Below are 26,137 nucleotides of genomic sequence, written 5' to 3'. Positions count from 1 at the left end.
CCAGTTCCTGCATTTTGGTTCTCCTGAAGCCCACAAAGCTCTCACCGTCTTGCCTGACTTTTAACCCCTTTTGAACCAAAGTCTACAGATTATCTCTGTAAACCCTAAACAGTGCTTAGTCACCATGTGAACAACAAATTCTTGGGACGGTTAACAGCACTTAGGAGCAAAGGTCAGATATATGTAGCTGCATGCTACACATTTTTAGTCTTAATAGCATAATTTATACTTTGACTCCATTTTGCTGTCATGTGGATATCAGTGTGCAATCATTTTGTCTGTCCTCCCTTTCCTCCCTATGACACTCTTAAATATCACAGGATAAAGACGTTAATACTACACAGTCTAACTGTCCTGTGAAATGAGCAAACACAACTGCATGGTACTCCTGGGGAAAAAAAATAAAAAATCCCAAACTCATTTTGAGCTTTTATTTTTTCAACTGACACACTTTGCTACTTTTGCTAAATGTTAGCAATAGCAACACAGAAACTGAAATCAATGCAATGAACTTCTAGTAGTGGCACCTTACATATAACAGGAATGTTATCCTGGAAGGGAGCAAGTCCTTACACTGGAAGGCCAACTTAGGTAAAATTCAGAATTTAAAGCTCTGGTAAAAGGTCAGTATGGGAGAGAGAGAATAACAAGATGTCAGATTAATACGTCTTCCTGTAAGGAATGCAGAGATATGGAAATTAAAGGTGGCCAAGGAAGACTGGAGAGGGACCATTAAGCTTCACAGGGATGAATGTAAGAGCAGTTCCTCTCTCTTTCTGTCTCTTCTGTCTCATTTCCCATGGGCACAGTTCATTGCTATCCAGTAACTCCCCTTCCCCAAGCTGTTACCTATCCCCATCCTCACCACATCTTCCTTTTTCCTCCTTGTCCTTCAGCAATCTATCTGCTTCTTGGGGCAGTGAAGGAAGCAGGCAGAGCTGAGGCCAAGCCCTGTTTCTAAGAGGATAAAGGCCAGGGAGAGAAATGTTTGGGACTAAGGAATGGAGTGGGAGGAGAGCCTTCCTCCTCCTACTGCTGCCTGGCGGGACCATCTGTCATGCAATAAAGGCCTGTGTTGCTCAACTACAGAGGCCAAGCTGCATCTCAGCTGCATCTGCAGAAGATGGGGTGGGGGCTGATGAACGCCATTCCCCCAGCCACAGAGAACAACTACTTTGCCTCTCCTTGAATGCACTCTGCTAATTTTTCTTAGCCAGATGTTGCCTCTGTAATGCAGAGTCCAAGTTAAACAGGCTTTGTCTATGTTCCCAGACAAGGAATTAGCAACCTCGAAAGGAAGGGATAATAAGAAAGCATTTGAAAATAAAGTCATAGTTTTAGTAAGTGAAGCTAAATCAAGAAGAAAGAAGAGTCTAGAGCAGTTCAAGGGGACAATGCCACTAGTTTTAAACCACACGTTGGGTGTTATGCTTTCGGCTTTGAAAGACATAAAAGACTCAAAATATAGCAGTCCAAAAGACAATGTAGTCACAGAAGTCTGCATATAGCTGAATTCCAACTGGAAAGAGCAGCTGCAAAGAGCTCAGAAATGCTGTGGTAAAGAAGAGTATGTGATCATCAGAATATTTCAAAAGAAAGTCCTCAGTGCAATGCCCTGGAAGTTCTTACTTTTGCAGGACAATAGACAAAGAGATGCATCTCTCACAAAGGCGTGAGGAGCAAAATCAAAACTTTGCCTCTCATTTTGTCTGAAATCAGAAAGGAATATGAGATCATCTTGTCTTACTTGGTGTGTATCACATCATTAATTTCTACTCGGTCACTACTATGCAGAGCTTGCTAACTTGAATCATGTAAAAGCACATCAGGTCTCAAGGGACTGAGCTACTTTGTGCAACAGGGAGAGAATGCCAGAGATGAAAAGGGGGAAGGATCTTGCAATGACAAAGGCACTGGTAAGAGATGCCCAAATAATGCTAACAAATTACAATCCAGCTTCCCAAGGTGCCTGTCTTTCTGAGGGGAAAATTCTATTCCCAGACCCATTTTGGGGGTTACTGTGTTTCAGGACAAAGGCTTGTTGCCTTCATATATGTATTTAATCAAGTATTTCACATCAGTCCCAATAGTAGCCTAAAACATGTGAAAATACGAAGCAGGTGTCAAGCAGATCAGTGAACTGCGAAGATTGCCAGCACATTTCCACAAGCGAGTATTTGGGAAATTTCCCTCCTGAAAACTGACTGCCACCAAGCAAGAGCATTTGCAATCAAGTTGAATGAAGAAATAACAAATGTTTAAATGGATTTCTTGAAAAATAACCCTTTCTCTATATCCTGCTCTTGCACATCAGTTCAGGATGAACTCTTGTATTTTGAAGGTGCATTGACTTGGTATTTGTATTCTTCATCCCACAACATGTACACCTTGCACTATAGCACTGCATCCTGGGAAACTCCCAGCAACACCAAGGAGGAACTGGCTTTCTGATTCAGCAGTTGTGCAGCTGACGTACAGTTACACCCTTTGAGAAATTTCTTCAGAAAAATGACAAGTTTCAGCTAAAGTGCATACAATCCATATGTACATCATTACTCACAATGCAGTATCATGCATTGTGATTGAGAAATTCAGTCTGCTCCTCATATTTTTGATGTTAACTACTACCTGGGTTACATTAAAAATGCTCGCCATCTGAATCATTCAAAGGAGTACTGCACCATTGTATATGTGGAAACAGCGTATTTGTTCATTAACTGATAAACTTATCTCTTTTCAGATATAGAGACCAGTCCTTCCTCAGTAGTGTTGCGCTAGTTAACAGAACTGAATTTCTCAGGAAAAACACTGCCTTAATTTATAGCAGTGTCTAAGCCAAAGCACACAGAAGTAATAGAGCACTATGATGAATTGTGCCAGTGCTTAATTCATGTGCCAAATCTCACCACACCTTTGCTTTCTGCAGGTGTGGAGCAAATTGTCTCAGTAATACCTATACAGGAACATCGCCACACCTCTAGCAACTCATAAGGTCTAAATACTGTTAGAATATGTCAGCAAAGATTGCTTGGCAAGGGAAGGCTTGAAAACTTACGTGTAGTGTGTACACAACAGATAGCTATCTACTCTATTTTAAAATAAAGACACATGTTCCCAACCAAAGCTTTATAGGGAAAACAGATACTCTTAGAAAACTATCAGGATGATACAAATTTATCCCACATAAAAATCTTCTAGAACATAAACCAAAATCTGGGGCAACCGTTCTAGGTGAAACATAGAGGTATTGTTATATTTTAGTTGACAAGGTTAGGAAAAGCTCGTGCTGCACCCTCAATGACATTATGACAGAGGGGCCTCCTTAGCACAGGGGAGTTTAAGCACCCCATCATCCAGCACCCTTACCATCTCCTCAGTGTCTGCGCCCCTGTCCTCGTTATAGTTTTGGTCCCTGTCAATAAGAGGGCTGTTATGAAAATAAAAGTCAAAATTTTAATTTTAAATCACACAGAGGTTAAAGAAATCAGACCTCCAACAGGATTCCAATATTCTCAGATTTCAGAACTCTTCTTTTCCCCATGCTTCTCACCTCCTGAAATCCTTAGAAAGGTTTGGGGACATTTAAAATTCTTTCATGTTTAAAACCTACTGGCCTGCTCTGCCTGAGACAGAAATGTGGATAGACTGCTTTGCTGTCTGAACCTGAAATTATTCCCTCCCAAGTAAATAAACAGTGCTTTTGCTGGTAAAAAAAAATATTAGTTGCCAAGGAAATTGAATAGCTTTCCTTCCAAAAATTTTTCTTTTGAAATATAGAACACCTATGGTCTGAAATAAATCAGATTTTTAAGAACTATGAAGAGTTGGTAGCTAAAATAACCTACTGATTAACACGAAAACCAGTCATGGCAAGTTGTATCCTAAAATTCCATGAAAACAGAAGCTACCGAATCTCTCTCTCAGGACCCTCAAGAGCCTTTAGAGTAGTTTATAAATGTTCTATATATAGACAGCAAGAATTTCACCTACTCCTGAGCCCAGGTGCCAATGAACAGAACAGCACTGTGTAAGAAAGAAGTCACATTGACTTGTGCTAAGTTACACTTAAACTGGAGGAAAACAAAATGCCTTTATGCAGCTGAGAACTGGCCAGGGCACTGATGTCTTGACCAAGTGGAAACATGAATGACCACAGTGAATGAGCCTACTGGTTTACTTCCCACAGGAAGGATGCTACCAGCACAAATATAAAACTTTGAGTGTGCTCGTGTATTGACTTAATATAGAGTGGGAGAACTGCTGCTACTGAGTCAGCCGCAGCACCACCCATTGAGACACGTGCCCTCTGGTGTCCCTCATTCAGTCCAATCCAGCATTTCTGCACATACAAAACACCTCAGCCACCTCCTGTAACACAGCGAGCAGTGTTACAAGTTAAATTCATCCCTGCTTTAAAACCAGAAAATCCTAGGACTTGCTCCAAGGGATGAAGTTGATCCAGTGTATCTATCATTTGTTCAACAACATGGCTAAATTTGCAAGGATGACTCAAATCATTTAGGCTTTGGAAATCACTTAAAGCCAATATAAACAAATTACAACTTTCCCAAGCGCAATGGAAGCAATTAATTCTGCAGTGAACACCTTTCCTGTTCTCTGGAAAACTTAACAGATGCATCTAATTATAACCCACACTGAAACACATTGTTTTTATGTAGCTACAATTTCAAAAACACCCGAGGGGCAGGAAAACACCATCCTATTAAAGTTATGTGGCTGCTCACGAGTAGGAAAACAATGTTAGCAAAACTTTCAGTTCCCAAGGCATATTGATGCAGACGGTTCACCACTGGCAAGGTGTCCTTTGCAGCAGCAACATCTTATGCCCCACACCAAATTTTCCAAGTACTCCCACATCTTGTTCCTCAGCACAGGAGACTGTGCCAGCTGATGGACAGGAGGGCAGAATAAAGGTCTCAGAAGGCAGTTTATGCCGAGGGGATAGACCTTGGGACTGAGTCTTGCTCAGTGTCGAGGAGGAAGCCCTGGAAATACAACCAGCTCCTGTCTTTGTATTCAAGGTGATAGTATCAACAGAACAGGGAGATAAAAAATAAAACAAAGGGCAAAGCTAGGATTACACAGAATTTTTCAGTCAGAAGTGAGAGTGGAGACGGGCAAGACAACAAAGATAGGGACAACATGACTGCGAGGAGAATCAGGGAAGGAGATGTTTTAGTAGCCAAGGTGAGAAGACAGTATCTGACAGAATATAATTTTTCTGGAACAGAAAATAAGGAATACATCCTAAGGTGCTATATAGGTGAAACAGCAGCTTTCAGATTAGAGCAGGGAAACTGAGACAGGAGAAAAGAGAAGTCTAATCTAAAACCCACATCATGTTCTAGTGACATTGCCAGTGATAAGAAAAGCAAGGGTCTGATGCTTGTTTCTCAACCTTCACTGTCTCACAGTGAAAATATTTCCCTGGTTGTACAATTTTATAATTCTCCAAGGTTAACAAAATTCATTTTGCTAAAATAAAAACCCACCAGAAGTGACAAATACTTTATCAGTAGGAAACGGACAATAGAAAAACCTCACAAATATGATGTCACTGTCTGTTCCTCAGAATTTTTTTCTATTAGAGGAATCATAAAAGTAGGTCAGCTACTGATTATTTTTTTTATCCTCAAAATGGCAAAAGAAATGTTGTTTCAAGTAGTGATGGTTCAAGTTGCTACTAGCCTGTTGCCACAAAAATGTTTATAGAAGTATTTCTGCAGTCAGTTTTGTAAGGTCTTTCTGTGGTATCATTCTCACCATCACTTCACATCCTACTCTGAGATGATTCAGTTCTTCCATAGGGATGTGGCCTTCAGGGCAAAATAAATTGCATACTTATGAGTCATAAGAACCTTTGCAGAACTGGCCAGACAGAGTATAAATTCAGCCTACCCTTCGTGTGAACTGCAGAAACCTTGGAGACACCCAGAGCAGCAGTCTTCCTCCCTGCACAAAGCAAGGTAACTGTCATTATTTCTAGAGATTATTTATTTCATATGCTCTTGGATGATGTTAATTTGTTGACAAATGCATAGAGAAAAGGCAACAGGGATCTGAATGGGAAACAACAAATGCTTGGGAAAATATTTTACTAAGATGGGAGAAGTATGGTCTAGGAGGGGCAAGTCTTAGAAATATACAGGAAGAGCAATTTATTCTACATAGTTCTGTAATTTCTAGAGCTTACTGGCTAGCATATATGTCATAGCAAGGTGAGAAATATTGTGTTTGCTTAAATTGGCTAACTTGTACCTGTGCTCTTCAGTTCTCATGTACGTGAGGACAGCTCCTGGTTTGCAAACTGCTGAGATCAAGAACAATTTAATCTATGGTCATCCTATACCAACCAGAATAGCTCCTAGTCCATGCCTTGGTCTCTCAGCTACGACCACAATGCAGACAGTAAATAGCAGCACATGTGGTCTACTGATTAAGGAGACGTCATGCTGAAGATTGGGAAGTTAGGATCTGAACTAGCACCATAAGACAGAGTTTCAGGAAATTATTGAAAGTCAAAAGGGAATTTAGGATTCTTACCATGCAGAAGTTGGGGTGGTGCAACAGTGTAACCATCCTGATTCGATGAGTTTTCATTTGTTCCTCCTGATTGTCTTTTGCATGGATATTTGTCTCTCCACGTGAACTTCTGGTGAATGAAGGAGTGTTCAAACACTATGAATAACAAAGTTGGCAGAAACGAATAGTGTAGCAGTACTGACAAGCCAGCACACTTTCACTCAGTTCCCTGAGGTCATAGGAGAGCTGAAGAAAATACCTGGCACAGTCCAGGTTTTGCCTTTGGTCTAATTTGTATACACTACCAGTGAGTCTCAGTCATGCAGAGGATTACTGTGCTGCACTAGCAATCTTATAAAGGACACAAGTTCTGAAAATACTTTTAGAAAGCCTTCAAATCACCAAAAAATAAAAATATAAAGAAAAAAAAGTGAAAAGAAACCTGTAGATACATAGCAGTCACAATTAATGCTTAGCTAATTGCATCTTTTCTCCCTTTCTGTGCAGGTTCAGAATAATGGAAGCTTTAAATAAAGCAAACACAAACTTTGCGCTTGACTTTTTCAAATATCAGTGTCAAGAAGATGGCAACAAGAATATTTTATTTGCCCCTTTGAGTATTTCATCTGTCCTGGCTACCGTGTATTTGGGAGCAAAAGGTAACACTGCAGATCAGATGGCAAAGGTGAGTCTGGGCCCCAAAAGGTCTGAGAGGGTTGATCTCTTGGAATAACATCCTCTATGCCAGAAATTTACTATGATAGCTCATAAGAAAACCATAAGCAGAAAACAAACAAACAAAACTCTCCATGTATGCCAGTACCTATCTTGCCCCTGTTGTCCACTGCAGTGAATAGATCATTTCTCCACTTGTGCAGGTCAAAAGATAGAGCCTACTATAGCTTCTGCAAACAGAGGCCCCCAACAAATGGGAGCTGGTGAGTTTGCAACTGCTAAGGCAAAAGAAGTTGTCCCACCTGCTAAGGCAGCAGTCTAACTACTGAGCTACAGGACAAAAGAGGGGCAGCATGGTTTCAAAGAAAGGAGAGATCTCCCGTTAGGAAGCAGGGAAAACAAAACAAAAAGGCATGGATCTTCTGAGAAGTGCTCCAAGTTTAGATGTACCCCTTTGCAGCTTGAGTAAGGTGCACGTGCCCAGAGCAAGGTACTCAGGGCATGAATCCGCCCCCAGCGTTTTCCTGCTTTCTGACATGTAGCAGCTCTCCGTTTAGACTTCTGCTTTGGTAGTCCCCATCTGGAGATAACTGGCTCTTCCCAGTCATTGTCTTGTCAGCCCAGGGGCTAACTCAAAGCAGGCAAATTCCTCTAGAAATGCCAGGCACATGAAAGTTTTGCCCTGCAACCCTCATCTTAGTGTGCTCAAGCCATTTTGAAAGCATGGGCCCCAAAGCCTAACCAAATTCCATATTCAGTCAGGACTGGATGCAAGAGTAAAATCTGAATTTGGTTCTTTTCATCACCAGTCCTATGACATCACTGAAAGATTTTACTGAAACAGCAAATTTTCTGTTGTTACATTTATTATTGTGATTTCCACTATAGGTACTTCACTTTAATGAAGCTGAAGGAGCCAGAAATGTCACCACAACCATAAGAATGCAAGTCTTTTCCAGAACAGAAGAGCATCTGTCAAATCGACGTGCCTGTTTCCAGAAGGTATCTCACCAAATCTAGCTATCATGCTATGGGCATTGTAACATTTTCTCTTGCTTTTGTTTTCCCTCCATGTTTGCATTTGCATGTGTTTGCCTTCCTCAAATGCAGAGTACACAATTAATTGGTACAGCATCCTATGGTACCTCCATCTAATGCAATACTTACGACATACTTCCCATTTTTAGGTAGAATTGCAAAATCTAACCTCAAATTTGCAAAATTTAAAATCTAATGTGGCTGTTCCCTGTCAATGGATCTCTTGATCTTTTTGAAAAGGCATGGTCCCTGTCTGAGAGAACAAATCACAGTAACAAAGCTACTCTCCCACACATTTGATTGCAGCATCAACACAACAACAACAGAAAAGAATTAATTTTTACAGGCTACCTATGCTTGATACATTTCAGAAATTAGTCTCCATTTCATTCAATAAGTTAGCATAATAAATTGGCATACTGGAATTTCCCAGCGTAGACCAATAGATGCTTGCCATAAATCTTAGAGAAATGGAAATTGGCATATTCCTGAGACATTTCTTTGACACAATAGCAGGCATCTTTTATCAAATTAGCTATAATTTAGGAAAATGGAAAAATCTGGAAATCAAACATAATTCCTCTGAGTCAGTAAAAGCAGTTTTTCCTCACTGACAATTCAGCCACGGTGGCCTAAAGTTCTCCCTGCTATTTCCAGTCATCCTTATTCTTCATGGAGTGAACAATTTCCCCGAAGTCTGCCCACAAAACCCTAGCGGCAGTGAGTTTTGATGAATGGGAACTTGAATCTGCATCCCACACTCAAATCCCACAGTGGGAAGACTTATTCTGGGGCCTACGTCAACAACCCATTTATTCTACATGAACAGGAGAGGGAGGGATTGTTCCTCATGATTAATGCCCATCCAAACTGTAAAAATTAGGGAGCACTGGGGGCAGGGCAAAGGGACCGTTCTAACAGCTTAGAAATTTAAATGTCTGTTCATGCCTCTTACTCTGATGTAATGACAAGATGAATGCAGTACAGACCCAGAGGTTTAGTTTACTAATTCACAGCTTGATTTCCTTGAGGTGGTTTGAGAGTTTGGGTCCACAATCATTTCATCCTGTTACTTCAATATAAACAATTTACCAGGATTGCTACATCAAAGAATTTACAAAATATTAACATTTAGAGCAAGGTTCAGAAAAGTAGGGCAAACTTTCCATGCAACTCGACTTTCATAAAACTTATCAGGAGTCACACAGCCAAATCTGCGTGCATAGTTTAGCAATTACATTCTGTCTCTCACTCTCTGGATATACTTAGTTTTGCAACCTCCATTTAGAAACCCTTAAATGTTTTACATAGTTCAGGTTCTTACCACTTGCATTCCAGGGCTCTTACAGAGCCTATAGTGTACCTGAAACGTTTAGCAATTTCAAATGATTCTTTTGATAGCTGTTCAATTTAGTACATCTTTTGCATTGCAGTACAAGCAATACTTTACAATGAGCTGCATGAGGAGAGAAATTAGAAATCTGAACAGCTCTACAGAACAAATGAATAACATTTTTTTTTCCTTCTCTTGAAGACAGAAATTGGCAAATCAGGCAATATCCACACTGGGTTTAAAGCACTCAACTTGGAAATCAACAAACCCACTAAAAATTACCTGCTTAGAAGTGTCAACCAGTTATATGGAGAAAAATCACTGCCTTTCAGTAAGGTATGTAGACCATTTATTCATAATATGAAGTGCTAATCAACCTTTATGATCTATCTATAACAACAAACCATAAATGATATAATTTAAAATATTTTCATTACCTCTGCAAATTGTGTTATTATCGGTAACGTACATACTTCCTGTGAGGCTCTTCCTGAGACTTCAGACACTATAATTTTACTTTTATGGGATGTGTATCTAATTTCAATATGATTCACAGATGTGGTTAGGTGAAAACATTTAAATTGCATATTTCCACTAAAAAGAATAATTCATTCTTTTGACAAAATGCTGTGCTTGTAGCCTATGTCATTTTATGGTGTTTTCGCTTGGCTAGTTATTTATTGGCATTCACACAGACATCTGTCTTATGTTTGTTGCCTGCCACTCTTGCAATGCAGGAATACTTACAGTTAGCCAAGAAATACTACAATGCAGAGCCACAGGCAGTTGACTTTGTGGGAGCAGCAAACGAAATCAGAAGAGAGATCAATTCCAGGGTCGAAGAGCAGACTGAAGGTAAGCTCCAGCCTCTCCTCTCCCAGTCCTAAAGGAGGCAATTTCACTATTGAACAATGTCTCTATGCAAGGGGCCCAAGGCAGGTAAACAACTAATCTCAGAAAGGTAAATCAGATCACTACTTTCCCTAAAGTAGTCATCTGCTGGCAAGCCCTTACTAAAATTCTTCCTCTATCTGAAAGGGAGAGGAACATGGCTTACTCTTCTTTGTAAATCATGGTTACCATGTATTTATGAATAATCTCAAGCTAAAAGCATGCCATATCAGCAATTATAACTTCCCTGCCTTACATCTGCAGAAACTGTTCCAACGTTTACTCTGAAACAGTAAAGCTGCACAAATGTGTAAATGTCCTTTGGTTTTCTCTAGGTAAAATTCAAAATCTGCTGCCTCCTGGATCCATAGATTCACTCACCAGGCTAGTCCTGGTAAATGCACTTTACTTCAAAGGAACTTGGGCAACAAAGTTTGAAGCTGAAGCTACCAGGCAAAGGCCTTTCAGAATAAACACGGTATGGGAATATAATGCCTTATATACTAGACCGCATGTAGAAAAAACAATGGAAAAGATGGAGGAAATAATTTCCTGTCATTTTTTAAATCCACAGAGCATTAAAATTAATTCATTTAAATCATATGGTATATTTTCCTTACTACATCTTCAGTACAAAGACTGCACACACATACTAGCACCAGAAGCACAAGTATAATTGTCAGAAGCTGACTTGAAACAAACTTCCATTCTCCTCTTAAGGCAGGAAAAACAAGGCGAACAAAACTGTACAAACTAGTTCTATATATTTTCAACTATACAATAAATCAGAGTGGAACACAGCTTCCTATGAATATGCGTCATCCTAGACAGCTCTGGTAGCCTGCTTAGCCTCCAAGCACCTCCCCAGAAGACCAGAAGCTGTCCGTAGATCCTGTGTCCCACCTCTAAGAGCCACAAGGATGTACCTCCACTGTGCTATTTCAACTTAGTGCTTTACTGTTCAGAGTACAAATTTCAAGCATTTCATCTGATTTGTTGCAGCATGCAACTAAACCAGTGCCAATGATGTTCCTGAGTGATAAATTTAATTGGACCTACATAGAATCAGTCCAGACTGATGTTGTTGAGCTTCCATATGTCAATAATGACCTCAGCATGTTTATCCTCCTACCGCGTGACATCGCCGGCCTACAAAAGGTAAGCGGCAACAGAGAACTCAAATCATGTGAGAAACAAGAATGCCATTATTTACTTATTTTATGCACGTCCAAGGTAAAAGATTGGGCTGCAATCTTATTTCTAAGAAGGAGGGCACTGATCAGACTCAAGGAAAAGCAAACCCCAAACTTGGCCCAACACTGTGAAACTGAACCTCTTGGAGATCTTTTTAGCTGTTGGCAGGGGGCATTTCTGTGATTCCTAATGTTGCTCATTGCCTTTGGAAAGAGGCAGCCCAAACCCAGCAAGACTGGCTCTAATTCCAGCTGAAGAACAATGAGGACAGAAAGCCAGCCCTGCTGAGATTCACTGTCTGTTCCAATTCAGATAGATGTGATATCATTCAAAAAGAAAAGCACAAACTGAACAGCCTCCACTACTTTTCACGATGTCCAGAGCTAATATATATATACACTGCCACCTTCTGTAAAGACACTGATCCTGCCTCCAGAGAGTAAACTCTTACTAAATTTTCATTTATGTTAGTGAGTGTTCATAGAGGAGAAAAAAATGTTTTCAGTAAATTCTAAGCTGTACAAAAGACAGAAATGTGAGCTGCAAATCAACCAGGCTATTGTTACTTAACACTGTTGTTGTTTTACAAATATTTAACCCTGCTATGTCACCTGATGATTACTGAGAACTGTTCAAATATTGCATTGACCTACTGTAAAGCAATATACTCTCTTCTAGTACAAAAGATCTTACAGTTGGTATTTCACTGCTGTTTTTTTGTATTCTTGTAACAGCTTGAAAAGCTCTCAGTTTAAGAAAAAAGAAGAAATAATCTTTAGGGCCCAGGTTTTTGAACGCTGTCTAATTTTCTGATTCTCTTCTTAACTAACTGCAGCTAATAAGAGAATTGACTTTTGAAAACTTGTCTGCATGGACAAGCCCAGAATTAATGGAGAAAATTAAAGTGGAGCTGTATCTGCCCAGGTTCACGGTAGAAGAGAAATATAACCTCAAATCTGCTTTGAGCAAGATGGGGATACAAGATGCCTTCACTGAAGGTCAAGCTGATTTCACAGGAATGTCAGAGAATGACGATCTGGTTTTGTCACAAGTTTTTCACAAGTGTCATCTGGAAGTCAATGAAGAAGGTACAGAGGCAGCAGCTGCCAGTTCAGCAGCTCTGACATCACGAAGCCTTGGTGCTGCTGTTATTTTTGTAGCAGATCACCCTTTCCTTTTCTTTATCAGACACAACAGCACCAAGTGCATCCTCTTCTTGGGAAGGTTCTGCTCCCCATAAAAAATTGACTGTTACTAAACACGCCCTTGCAACAACAATAACGAACACAATACACACCATGAAGAACTTCTCCATAGTCTGTGCACTTTACCATTTTCCTGTACTGTTGACAATCTCTGTTAGAAGAGAGCACATTAAAAATAACTTGAATTCAAGCCTCTGGCTCACTTTCCTGGACAAAGAACCCCAAAACTGTAGAACAGCACTCTAAGCACCAAACTGTGGCAGAACAACATTGATTCCAAACCAGAACTGTCACTATGCACAACAGACTAGGTTGATCTAAAAGAGTACTTCCCAACACACTTGCTTTGCACATAAGAAGAAAAGAAATGGGAAAAACTCCTTCCTGCAGAAAGCTGCTACATCTCTGCTAAGCTAGCTGTTCCAGGAGGGCCACCTCAACCAGAGCCTGCTCAGTTTTATAACAACTTCACAGCCTGGCACTGCTGGTAATGAAATAAACCTGCAAATTCCTCTGTGTTCCTGATACTGGTGATTTGTTCTTGCATGCAAAGGGGCTAACACATGTACGTTCTAATTTTTGCCCTACATCAATTGGCAAATACTGAAACAACAACACAGAACTGGAGGAAAATAAAACACGTGCCTTGAACCCCTCTCCTTTGTCATAACCTTTCCTTCATTCAGCGGTTGCCAGCCCAACACTGCTTTACTTTACTTTCCCTTCGGCACTTATTTCACTGTTTGCAAGCAAGATCAAACTGGAGAATCAAGTCTGTAATGCTAACTCTCTAAGCACCTTTCGGAAGATTACTTGCAAATCCCCCTCTACATGTTCACTGTTGTCATAGCTCTTTCTCCTAAAAAGGAGAGCATCCTAATCAGTCTTGCACATTTGTAGAGGATGCTCCTAGCTCTCTGAATTTAGAACAGAGAGGAAAGGACTGGGTCTCTTTACAGCACTTGCACATACCAACAGCATCTCACTAGAAACATCCCTTCCTGGGAAGGCAGGACCCCATTTTCCTGGCAGAGATGAGGCTGCTGGCTGTCAGCGAGTCCCTTCTGTTTTCTTCCATGTGACCAACTGCTGCCAGGCTCCCCTCTGGCTCTGCTTCACAAATGGGAAGGAGCACAGGGACAGCATTGTAAAGCAAGTGCTTTATTCCATCCCCATCCAGCCTCACAAGTGCTGCCTTCTGTCTCAGCTGTGAGACATGTCACAGGATCTCTGTATGTCATTTCTGACATGTTGTGCTTCACCTAATGGAATGGCTTCATGTCTCCATGAACAAGCCTCTCAAGCACTTTCTGGTGTTCCTCGGGAACATATAAAAGTCATGTTTGGGAGGCCAAGGAGAAACAAAACATTGACAACATGCATCCAAACTCAGGCACAGGCCTTTAAAGTCATTAGAAATATCAGTCACCTTTTCTATTTTAGGCATGGTTGTAAAGACAACAGAGTTAGTGTCCTCTTGGCGGTGCTGGATCCTTACCAAGGGCAAATGGCAACAAAACTTGGAGGGTGAGTTGCATGCTGAGGAACAACATTTTCCCCTGATGAGCAGCACAGCACTGGAGCAGGTTGCCCAGGAAAGCTGGGGAAACTCCACCCTTGGAAGGACTGTGGGTGACCTTATCTACTGATGGGTCTGCTCCAAGTGGGAGTTGGCCTCTGGAAATCCTTGTCAACCAACCTGTGTGATTCTCTCTCTTGTTCCTCTGCTGTCAACACCCCTTTTGCCTTCTCATCTCCATTTCTCGTCCTCTCTGGCATTCTTGCGTCTTGACTAGCAGAGGGAGCTAGCTTGCTTGCTGTCAGCATACTTCTTTGGAACTTGGAGTCTCTCCAGCACGGCCTTTCCCACCACCTAACCATTCAGTGAGCCTTTATCTTATCCTGATTTCTTGATGACTCTGCTCATCATACTAAAACCACCACTTGTTTAATTTCTGGCATTTCTTCATTGCCTTGCACAACAGTGATTTCTTCTACTTTTCAGAAGGCTTGACCCATTCTGTTCCTGTAATCAGGCTTGCAGCAAAATGCTTAGCACACAGTACAGTTTCCTTCCCTTCCTCCATTCCCCTTCCCCTGTCCCCCAGACTCTTACAGATGTTGCCACCACCTTCCTCTTCTCCCACCACCCAACAGCAGCCCTCTTCTGGGACAGTAGAGCGACGACCACTATGCCGTGTTTGCCCCTCTTGTATTCTTTCACTCCATCTTTGCTCGAGACCTGCCACTGGGGTTGTTTCAGTCCTTGTTCTTCAAGCACATGAAAGTACTGTGCACTAGCTCCATGTTTTGCAGTGTTTCTCTTAGGTGTTTTCCAGCCATGAATGCAACAAGATTTCTTCGCCAACACAAGAAGCAGGGGTGTCCAGCCTTACCTCTTTCATGGCTTTGCCTCTGCCTGTGCTCCTAATGATCTTGACTCTGAAGCTGGACTCTCAGAGTCTAATTCAGTCACTGATCTCTTGCCACTTAATGCTGATATACCTTATACAAAACCCAAGAGTAACAGCTGGGCAAGGCTGGAGAGGTGAATCAGGCCTACCATAACTTCCTTACATTACTGACATTACTTACATAACTTTCTTACATTCAGAAACTAAAACCATGTATTCTGGTTCCATAACCTTTTTACTAGATTCATTTATTTTAAACAATAGACCAGTTGTCTACAAAACATCAGAAGACCACTGGAGTAGGCGAACTGTTTGCTATCCTGTCAGTAGACTACTGTGGTGGAACAGCAAAACTGAGATTATAATCCACATTGTCCCTTTGAAATGCCTAAAACTAAAAAGTGATAAGGTCAACAAGGAGGAAAAACTGCACGAGATCTTTTGGGGATTCATTAGAGAGCAGCTCTGGGTAGGCGGGAACAGCCTGGATGTAGGGGAGACGGAAAGGGAGGTGCAAGCTATACCATGTTTCTAAATTTATTCATTGCTTAACACACAGGCACAGAACCTGGCTGAGGACAAGGCTTAAGTCTTCTCTCTCACGGGATCACAGGTAAATATTTAAACCAATTTAAGTAACTTTTCCAATGCTTTTAAAAGGTGGTCTGTACCTTGTATGACTGTATAAGTAAATTGTAACATACCAGTGTTACACTGCAATCGTTTCTCTTGACTTATGCTTTTCTAGATGTCAAGCCTTAGAGAAAATTAACTTGTCAGGCTAAGGAAAACGGTTAGTTGGGGGTAGAATTAATCATGAGAAGGAAAATTTTCTCAGGGCAGTAACTGTCTTAATTAAAATCTGTAGTTTAATAAAGGAGTCAGGTGAAGTAAAGGCCATTTTCATTCTGCAATGGCACAGCACTGTGCATTCTCAGGCCAGGGACTCAGAGAAGTGTACATTAGAGATAAGCAGAGAGATTTCCATCCTGATGCTTATTTGACCAAGTTCTCAAAGGAAATCACTCTGTGGTACAGACTTGGTATAGACTTCACAATGACTGCCAGAAGAACTGTAGTGGTTTGGTAACCAACCACTCAATAATTACCTGTAGACTTCAGAGATTACCCCACAATTTCTGCAGTGCCATTCCGTAGGTATCAATCTTTCTTTACATAATAATGACAATAATAACAACAACATTTTTTGGTCTCTTGATTGGAAAACATGAAGCAGGTACTACTGGGCAAATATCTTAAAGCCTGGAATACTTGTAGCTTCAAGGAATCTGCCAGTTTCTGAGGAAAATAAATTTGTCAGAACATACAGAAGAGGTGGCAGTTAGACTTTGTGAATAAAATACTGCAATCTAAAAGCAAATAACAACTTAGCCATACATGGTACTAGTTGAAATGGGTAGCTAGACAGGGAAATACCATAAGCCTAAGAATTATGCATAAATACATTCTCAGTATCAGCTCTTAATTCTATATAGATCAAAAATGATGTAGCAGGAAGCTTAGATGTGTTATGAACCCATGTAATAAAACCACAGAGATATTTAGATTCCCCTGAGAACATTACTTTGATAAATAATTTAAGAATGAAATGGAACAAAAATATGCAGTTTAAAAATCTGTACCATTTTGAAAACCAAAGGCAGAAAGAAACACAAAGAAAAATGCAGCTCTGTAAAAGAGGACATATCTATAATTATAGAGAAATATTAGCTGAATAACAAAAACCTAACAAATTTCTGCTCCTAACAGGTGGCAAACAGTATCTGCATGGAAGATGAAACATATTACTAGGCTATTAGTTTTAGTAGGTGCCCATGCATTGTGTTGCACATGTAACATTGCTCACTAACATGCATTGCATACATCATTTTAAACATTCAAACAGTAAAATTCTGTCTGTTGCCTCTTTCCAGATTGTAGCAATGGAACAGGTCTCAGAAGCAGTTGGCAAGTTTACAGTTGATTTTTTCAACAAGCTGAATGAGACCAATAAGGACAAAAACATTTTCTTTTCCCCCTGGAGTATATCATCTGCTCTGGCCCTGACGTTCCTGGGTGCAAAAGGCAATACAGCAAGAGAGATGGCAGAGGTAGGTTGCTCTATGAAGCTGTGGTGCTCAGCATTGCCCAGCACTCCTGTTCAGACTCAGGGAAATGCCCAGCATTCCTGTTTGGGGAAAACCATCTGGCTTTACACAAATGCATTGCTATTGCTGAGTGCAACTGCTGTGGAAGGGAGTTCAGCTTTGTGGCATGCCTGCACGAACACTGATGTTCTGGGAGGGGATCAGTGCTGTCCTTTGTTACTCTGTGGGATTTACACATACTACAACTTCAGCATCCCTTTGATTAGTCACACAAGCAGAATGAATTATCGTAAGGAGTAAAACAAGACAACCATTTTATCTCCATTAGGCTTTAGGTCATGCAAGTCCCTTCATGCCCGTTTCTTACCTTTGGAAACTGTTTGCAGGTTCTTCATTTCACTAAAGCTGCGGGAGCTGATGGGTCATCTTCTGTGGCCAGACCTTCTCGGGGGAGACCAAAAAGAAGAAGAATGGTATCTATTAGAGATAATAGATAAGATAAAGAATCTCCAGAATCAAAACGTCCAGATACAGCTTTAACAGCCCAGTATTTCTCACCTGTATCTCTCATTATATTTAAAGTACAAAACCCAACACGCTTCACAACATGTTCAAGTTTAGTTCTCTTCACTCAGACTCAAAAGAAGGACAAGTCACTGGGCTATTTTGGAAGGTTTGCTGTATGGTAAATCAGTCATTAACAGAGCCCTGCAAACTGCAGTGGTGGTAAATTTGGAGAGAGAAAATATAAGAGGGAGGAACACAAATCCCTCCCCACATGCATCACTTAGCATGCTTTGAAAACTTCATTAAAAATGTAATAGTTAAATGTATGGTTTCTCTTTCCAAGGACCCTGAGCATGAGCAAGCTGAAAATATCCACGCTGGCTTCAAAGAGCTCCTGGCTGCCATGAATAAACCCAGAAACACCTACTCACTGAGAAGTGCCAATCGTATCTATCTGGAAAAAACCTACCCATTGCTGCCTGTAAGTTGAACAGTTTTATCTCAGAGAGGATTAAGAAAAGCTGAAAAAAAAAAAAAAAGTTTTTCATTGTATTTACTTGTCATTAATAGAACAGGTTTGAAGCTGTCCCCCAGTACTTCAAATAAAGAGCCCTGACTTCCAGTGATAGGCTTCACTGGAAAATACCAGTTGGCATTCTCCCAGTATATAAGGATCCTTTGACAGTAATGCAGGATTTCTTTTCATGCAGTATGGCTTTATTATTAGGAAATTTATTATTAGGATTTGCAGTACATGCAATTGTAAATGGGACATTAAAATAAGCACATCCATGGGATATGCAGTCTTTCTCCCTTCTCGAAATTAAACTGGGAAGAAGAGCAGGGAATTTTCTGTCCTTATTTCTTAACTGTTAACTCACAGCCCAATAGAGGGCAAAAAGCTAGATCCCACAGCCCTCTATGCACAAGAAGTTAACATGAAGTCCAAGAGCTAACAACTTCCTTTTGGGGCTGAAAAAATACAGTACATTATAGAGCTTCTTTCTTTTTTGTTTTTATTGCCATTTTCCAGACATACATACAGCTCAGCAAGAAATACTACAAGGCAGAGCCACAAAAGGTTAACTTCAAAACAGCATCAGAACAATCCAGGAAGGAAATCAACACCTGGGTGGAAAAGGAAACTGAGGGTAAGTTGAGCTTGACCCCAACATCTTTACTCTGCTAATAAGTCAGCCTGACACTCCCTTTGGGCAGGTGCCCTTGAATGGGCAGCAAGCAGAGATGCAGTGGGAGGGCAGAGCAAGAGCAGCACTGGGACAGCCCGAAATACCTGATGCAGACCTCAGTGAGGTCTTTGGGGAACTTCCTCCAAGGCAGGTGGGGATGGATGCCTGCCTGGAGGAACTTTCCTGCACTGCCCAAAGGTGCGAGCCTCCTCGTGCCTGGCCTAACCCACTGGCAGAGGCAGCACACGGCTTTCTGCTCCCAGCTGCTTACTGTGAAGCTGTGGCATTTTTTGCTGGTAGGAGCTGATCCCTGTCAGCTAGCTGGAAGAAGTAGGCAGTGAGCAGCTTTGGAAACAGCAAACAGACTCATTGATTTGTGCCAGGGAAGCGATTTAGGGGGTAGGGAACTGAGGCATGGACTTTTTCACTAAGGAGCTGAACTGAAGGAAAAACAAACAAACAAAATGCCCTCACCGTGCTACAGTGGGATAAAACCTGACTTTTCTGATTTCAAAAGGTAAAATCAAGAATTTGCTGAGTTCACAAGATGTGCAAAGCTACACCAAGCTGATCCTGGTAAATGCCATTTACTTCAAGGCAGAATGGGAAGAGAAATTTAAAGCGCTATCAACGAATACGCAACCCTTCCGACTGAGCAAGGTGAGCTCCTCTTTGCCTTCCTTGCAGTGAACAGCCTGGTGACAGCATCTCCTGCTGCAGTATTTCCATTCATCAGTCCTTACGTATCCCTGCAGTAAACAGACTCTCTGAAAAGCTGGTTACAGCAAAATGTGGCAGTGGTCAGCTCACCAACATTTATGCAAAATTAAGACACTGCTCAGGCAAAGGATAAGTAGATCCAGATAGATTATGCAGTTTCCAAAAACTAACTAGAGTCACATAAGGCCTTTTTGCAAAACAGGGTGGAAATTCCCCTCACCATGAACCCCTTGGCACAGCAATGAGCACTATCTTCTGTTAAGGGTTGTGATATGAAGAATGATCAGCCAGTCCCTTATTGCCAGAGAGAGGCGAGCACAGAAAAACTGCACAATACTTGCTCTCTCAAACCGTAGCTGTTTCTCTGCTGTAGTGTTGGATGGCTGTATGCCATGCCTGCTCTGTCCCCCTAATCCTTGCAGACATTTCTCTCTTCCTCCTTCTGTGGGCTGCTGTGCATGTTCTGGGGTGAAGAGAAAAATCAGTCAACTCAGCCCCCCAAAAAATGCTCTGGGGCAAACACCAAGATCAACAATATTGCCCAGTCAAGAAGAGCTGTGGAAAAATTATGACAAGTTGCTGTTATAAAAGCTGCTTACAAATGTTTTCTCTCTCTCCACTGTGCTGAGTCATCTTCATTCTTCTTTTCAAGGAATAATTTGTAACTGATAAATAAATATTTTACAGAACAAGTCTAAGCCTGTGAAGATGATGTATATGAGACATGTATTTCCACTTCTTATCATGGAAACAATGAACTTCAAAATGATTGAGCTACCGTATGTGAAACGTGAACTCAGTATGTTCATCCTACTTCCCGATGACATCAAAGATGGTACTACAGGTCTTGAACAGGTAAAAAAAAATAAAAAAATGCTACATCCATTTTGTATCACCACCCAGACGTTAAAACAAAAAGGACAGACTAGTGACCAAATCTCCTCCTCTGGGGACATGCAGTTTGGTCTCCCCCGATAGCTGAATTAATTTCCTTTAATACCTATCTCATTCTCCTCTTGACATCTGTATGGAACTGGACCAAGCCACTTGGCACACAGCTGGGAATCTCCCAGCAATTTCCTTCACGTGATGACTGAATTAAAAGAGAGGACAGAACTACCTCAGGGGATGTCAGCTGCAGGCATTGGGTGCCCTGTCTTTCTTCTGCAATGAATTTGGCAGAGGTGGCGCTTAAAAACTTGCAACGCTGTGTCTCTTGTTTGCTTCACACCCTGTCTCTGATCATCAGTGAAACCAATTTATATTTCGTGCTTTCACCTAAATGTTAACTTTGCCACTTAAAAACTGTTTAACTCATTCAATTGGTGAAAAATTTATTATTTTATAATCAGTTGTTTTTCTCTTGCAATTATCAAATTTCTCCTCTTTCTTGAACAACAGCTAGAAAGAGAACTGACATATGAGAAGCTGTCTGAATGGGCTGATTCAAAGAAGATGACAAAAACTCTTGTGGATCTGCACCTGCCTAAGTTCAAACTGGAGGAGAAATACCAGCTCAGAGATAATCTGATCAGTATGGGAATGCCCACTGCCTTCACCAACAGCGCTGATTTCAGTGGAATGGGTGATAAGAAGGATTTGGCTATCTCCAGAGTTATTCACCAGTCTTTTGTTGCAGTTGATGAGGAAGGCACTGAGGCAGCTGCTGCTACTGCTGTAGTTATCGTACACACAACTGCACTTATCGACCAACCTCTGACATTCAGGGCTGATCACCCTTTCCACTTCTTCATCAGACACAACAAATCCAAGAGCATCCTCTTTTTTGGCAGATTCTGCTCCCCTTAGAATGAGTTATTCCTTGCTCCCAGACATCACCTAAAGTTCACTTATCAAAAGAAACATGTGAACTGCAGCATTCAAAGCTCAGCCTTAAGCCATATAGCCATAGGTACTGAACGTATATGTCCTTTTTCTTTCCACACACCCCCAAGTAAGGCAGCACCCAGAGACCACACTGTGCCTCAAAGATTGTCATTCTGCAGTTGCTTTCCATTGTGCTAATGAGACAGCTTTTCACAGAAAGCAGAACGCTGAATTTTGCTCCCTTGCATCAAACCTGCTTTTCTGGCTTTGTTGTTCAAGAGTAAGGAGGAGTCATAAAGGCTTTTTGCACGCAGCCCATCATCTAGCCCCATGCCTGGTGCTGACTTCAAGGGAAATGCAGCCTATACTTTTAGACCTCTCAGAGAGGAAAAAATCCCCTAAGGAAGAGAAAAAAAATAATGTAGAAATCTATATACTCTCTTTTCCTTACTGGGAAACCTGCATTTGCATTACAGTATAGCTTCCTTATCTTCACTATTTTAAAGATTGTTGGAAGTTAATTAAATACTTAATACAAACCCAAATTCATCTCAAAATGCCCCTTATCTCCCCATCTCACTGCATGCACACAGGTACATCACACGCATTCTCTATATTGCCCTTGCAGCTTCATGAAAAAAGGGGGCAGTGAGGGAAAACGGTCCAGCCTTTAACATTTAATTGCCCACTTCTGTTCATTTTGCAGTATGTCCTCATTTCCATAAACTTTCAAGGATAAGGTTGCTAAGAGTTCCAACAAGCATAAAGGCTAAGAAAACTACAAGCAACATGTCTTCTTGCTACCTCTTATTTATATGCAATCAAAAAACTCCAGAATTCAAATCTGCTTCCTCTTTTTAATTTAATGTAATTATACTTGTTTTCTTGGTAATGCCTGCACAGTTTCCTGATATCAGATACGATGCATTGATAAATGTAGGATTTGTAAGTTAAGAGTGCATTTCAGCCAAGATAGTTCTGGTTCTGAGAGAAACACCAGTGAGAATTTGATTGATGCTTTACTTCATAATTTTGCCATGATCTGCATTTAATCAATAAATGAACTCGGAGTTGTGTTTGTGCTACTCAAGGTACTGACTTACCCGGTTCTCTTAGAGCATCCTTTACAATGCACAGCTGACATACATTTCCACCCATCCTGTTCCAAACCAACCACCACATCACCCCAAAAGATAAAGCTGGGTCACTCTGATACACCAGTGTCTTATTTCCTCTAGGTATCAAACAGCACTGAAAATGCTGTTATTCAGCATGTTATTCTAGACATTTACTAGACACAACAAATCAAATTAAACTCTGGTGAGCAAATTTTTGCTCAGAGACTCAAGGCATCTGAATTTTCTTTCATGGTAAGCATTCCTTTTCCCTTTCTGACCACAGCTTATCGCACTATCTGCCTCCCTTGGACCTACCGAGAAGGCTCATCTGCCTGTCACAATACACTAGAAATAAGAAGTCTGACCTGAGCCTATAGCCCAGAAAAGCAGCTTCCAAATATCCCTTTCTGTGCTTTCCTATGCTTATAAGGAACTGCACAAAGCTTTGTAGCCATTATAGTACAAAGCAACCACATATCAGAGAACATTATATCAAGCAACAAGGCTTGAGGAGGAAAGTACTGTAAAAACAAACACTCTCAGCAAAATTCCACCTATAATTACAGCTCACCCTCCACCTCAACAAAAGGTAGTCTGTTTGGAAATATGCCTCCACCCAGCAAAGTACACCTGCATCATCTTCCCTGTACAAAGTGCTGCTTCTAAAATCAGTGTCTCCCTTACCTGTAACCCCCAGAACAGGGTTCAGCTGTCTGTCATCAAGAACCTACCTTGGTGCAGCCCAGCTGCATGCTATTGACTCAGCTTTATTAAGAAACATATTATTAAGGTGTCAAAAAGCTTGTAAGTAATGGCCACACAAACTAAGTCAAGTAAAACCACAAACAGAGGAGTTATTGTCAGGATTGAATAGTTAGCACAGCAAGGATTTTAAAGGAGAAACACGAACACAAAGAGGTTTTGAAACCTCAATTAAAAAAAAAAAGTAAATAATTGGAAGGCGACAACCAGCACCATCAAGGCTCAGCATCTTCTAGGGAGCAATAAAGACCAGCCCTCCCTCCATTGAGTGATGCCTGGCCAGCAAAGGCTCATCGGGTTGGTAAGCATATTAATTCTTGGCCTTATAGCATATTAGTCCAAGGTCTATGCTGTGTGTATTCACAATAAAAAATTGCTGGGAAAGACTAAACTGTGTCTACCCTGTTTGCAGAGTCATGCCGTGTAACAGCAGAAGTTGCCCAAAGACAGAGATGGGAAGAGTCCTGTGCCAAACCCAATAAAAGGTCTTTTCATACTAAATGTTGCGCATCCCCTCACTCATACCACAATGCAGAGGTTTGAAAAGCAGTACCTCTGAGCATCTGTGAGGAATTACAGCACAGTATTGAGAGCTTGTAAGAGGTGCAAAGGGTCAAACAGACTGTCTTTGGTATCGAGCTAGTCCCAGCCTCAGCTTTGCTTGGGAGGTGCTGCTAAAGAGCATACCATCCAACATAATGTACTTGGGACACAGGGGAAAAGGGGAGTTGAAGAGTTTTTTTTGTGACTCTCTGTACTGCTTTCATGGTAACCAGGCTCTGGCTGTCAGTTGAGGCTAACCCTTACAGAATCATTCAAGCTAGAAGTGACCACCTGAGGTCATCTGGTCCAACTCTCCTGCTCAGGTGGGGTCAGGACTGTGTCCAGTTGGGTTTTGAGTATCTCCACCAGTTGAATGGGATTTTCCACAGATAAAAAACCAAACAAACAAACAAACACATAACCAGACTTAGTCTAGGACTGTTTTTAAATTGTGCTACTTTTAAAACAGATGCAACCACAAGAGAACTGATTGTCAAAAAAAATGCCCAAAGAGTCCACACAGACTACTGAGTAAACCAACTACAGGTAGAAAGATGCAAACTCACATCCACATTGAGCAAGCTGGGGATGAAAAATGGCTTCAAAAAGTCCAAAATCACTTCATTGGATTGCCTGAGGAAAATGACTAGTTTTATCAGAAGACTTCTTATGGCCATTTGTCAGAGGCCAATGTATTTACAGACAACAGGTCAGGAGTTTTGATGCTACAAAACACTGTTTCCACCATTGCTTGCAGCAAGTCACTATTTCCTCTACGTGGCATGGCAAAACCAAGAGCACCTTCTCCTTCACGTGTTTGCTCCCCTTGGAAACTCTACTCTCTCTTACTTAACAGGATCTTGCAGTGGATACCACAAAGAGTGTCTACACAATTTGGGCAACCTTTCTTAATCTTCCTGTATTTTTGGCCAATCTTTGCAGCGTGCAGTACAGTAATTATCATCACTAACTGTTTTTTTTCCTTCTCCTATACATTTAGCTAAAAAAAATAGGTAACAGCAATTTCAGATATGTAGCAAGAACATTTCTTAAGCACATAACTAAATATAAGTGTCTGCTACATTTCGGAAGAAAGAAAAAAAGATGGATATTCCAGGTATGAAAAATGCAGGCACTTAGAAACAAAACATGAAAAAAGAGAGGCACATATATCACTCCTGAAACCTTGTATGGCATACATATCAGTCAGATTCAAAGTGAATATAAACACAAAAATGTATTTCTTGTTCTAAATATGTGTTTGGACTCTTTATACTGATGATTTTTCCATATAGGTTGACCGCATGCTGGTAATCAGTTTGTTGTGCATTTGTCAAACTTGTGGGCAGGGAGCACTCCTAAGTAACCATACGTGTACCAGAAAAGATAAATAATGATTCCAAAGGAAATGGATCAATGCAGTTAATCTAAGCCACACAGATATAAGCAGAGGAAAACTGGAATTGTTAATTATGTTGGTTAAAGTAAAATATTTGCATACAGATAACTGCCTTGTAGTATGTCTCTACTGATCTCTGATTTTACGCATTTTGCTGTTTTCACTCTCTACTGCAATACAAACAGCTTCAGTAAAACAAGTCATTACAAGCAGAGCTTCCAAGCAGTTTTTTGTGGATGATCCAAACTCCCTTCATTTGTAACAGAGGAATAAGGAGCTTGGTATAGTGCAGGGCCTGTAGTTATCTAAAGCACCTTCACCTCCTCTGCTAGGAGCCACATTTTGTTAAAGCACCATCCAACAGTTCAAATGAGCCCAGTGTTCACTTATATCTCATCATGTATTTTAGGTGACTGTGGTAGTACCTTCTGAGCTTTCTTGAGGATCTGATTTCTGAGACATAAGAGGACAAGTGTAAAATATCACAAAATAAGGGTTTTATGTGACCTGACAGACACGAGTATTCAAACCTTTCCCCTCTGAAATTTGACAAGTCACATTTTGCCATTTGACAACAGCAATAACAGCCTACTTCAGTGCTCCTTTTCAGTCAAATCTTTTAGATTAGTTTCTATTAATTTCCCAATTTGCAGAGTAATAAGAAAAGGAA

General features: G+C 40.9%; 1 protein-coding gene across 1 annotated transcript; it reads left to right on the top strand.

Moving 5' to 3' along the window:
- Positions 1–5,872: 5,872 nt before the first annotated feature.
- On the top strand, positions 5,873–22,735 carry LOC310895541 (uncharacterized protein). The gene is made up of 15 exons (XM_083827010.1): positions 5,873–5,987; positions 7,051–7,228; positions 8,107–8,220; positions 9,791–9,925; positions 10,327–10,444; positions 10,816–10,958; positions 11,483–11,638; positions 12,510–12,911; positions 17,228–17,404; positions 17,788–17,874; positions 18,252–18,389; positions 18,942–19,059; positions 19,616–19,758; positions 20,506–20,673; positions 21,220–22,735. The coding sequence occupies exons 2-15, from the start codon at positions 7,061–7,063 to the stop codon at positions 21,625–21,627; spliced, it is 2,475 nt and encodes an 824-aa protein (XP_083683136.1). The 5' UTR covers positions 5,873–5,987; positions 7,051–7,060; the 3' UTR covers positions 21,628–22,735.
- The last annotated feature ends 3,402 nt before the right edge of the window (positions 22,736–26,137 follow it).

The sequence above is a fragment of the Anser anser genome (genome assembly GCF_964211835.1).
Source record: "Anser anser genome assembly, chromosome: 2".
NCBI lineage: Eukaryota > Metazoa > Chordata > Aves > Anseriformes > Anatidae > Anser > Anser anser.
The sequence above is the reverse complement of the archived record's forward strand: the minus strand, read 5'-3'. Positions and strand labels throughout refer to the sequence as shown.

Coding starts and splice junctions, on each gene's coding strand:
- LOC310895541 (XM_083827010.1), top strand. CDS start 7,061: ATGGAAGCTTTAAATAAAGCAAACACAAACTTTGCGCTTGACTTTTTC. Junction 10,959..11,482: donor GGCCTTTCAGAATAAACACG/GTATGGGAATAT, acceptor GATTTGTTGCAG/CATGCAACTAAACCAGTGCC. Junction 19,759..20,505: donor AACCCTTCCGACTGAGCAAG/GTGAGCTCCTCT, acceptor AATATTTTACAG/AACAAGTCTAAGCCTGTGAA.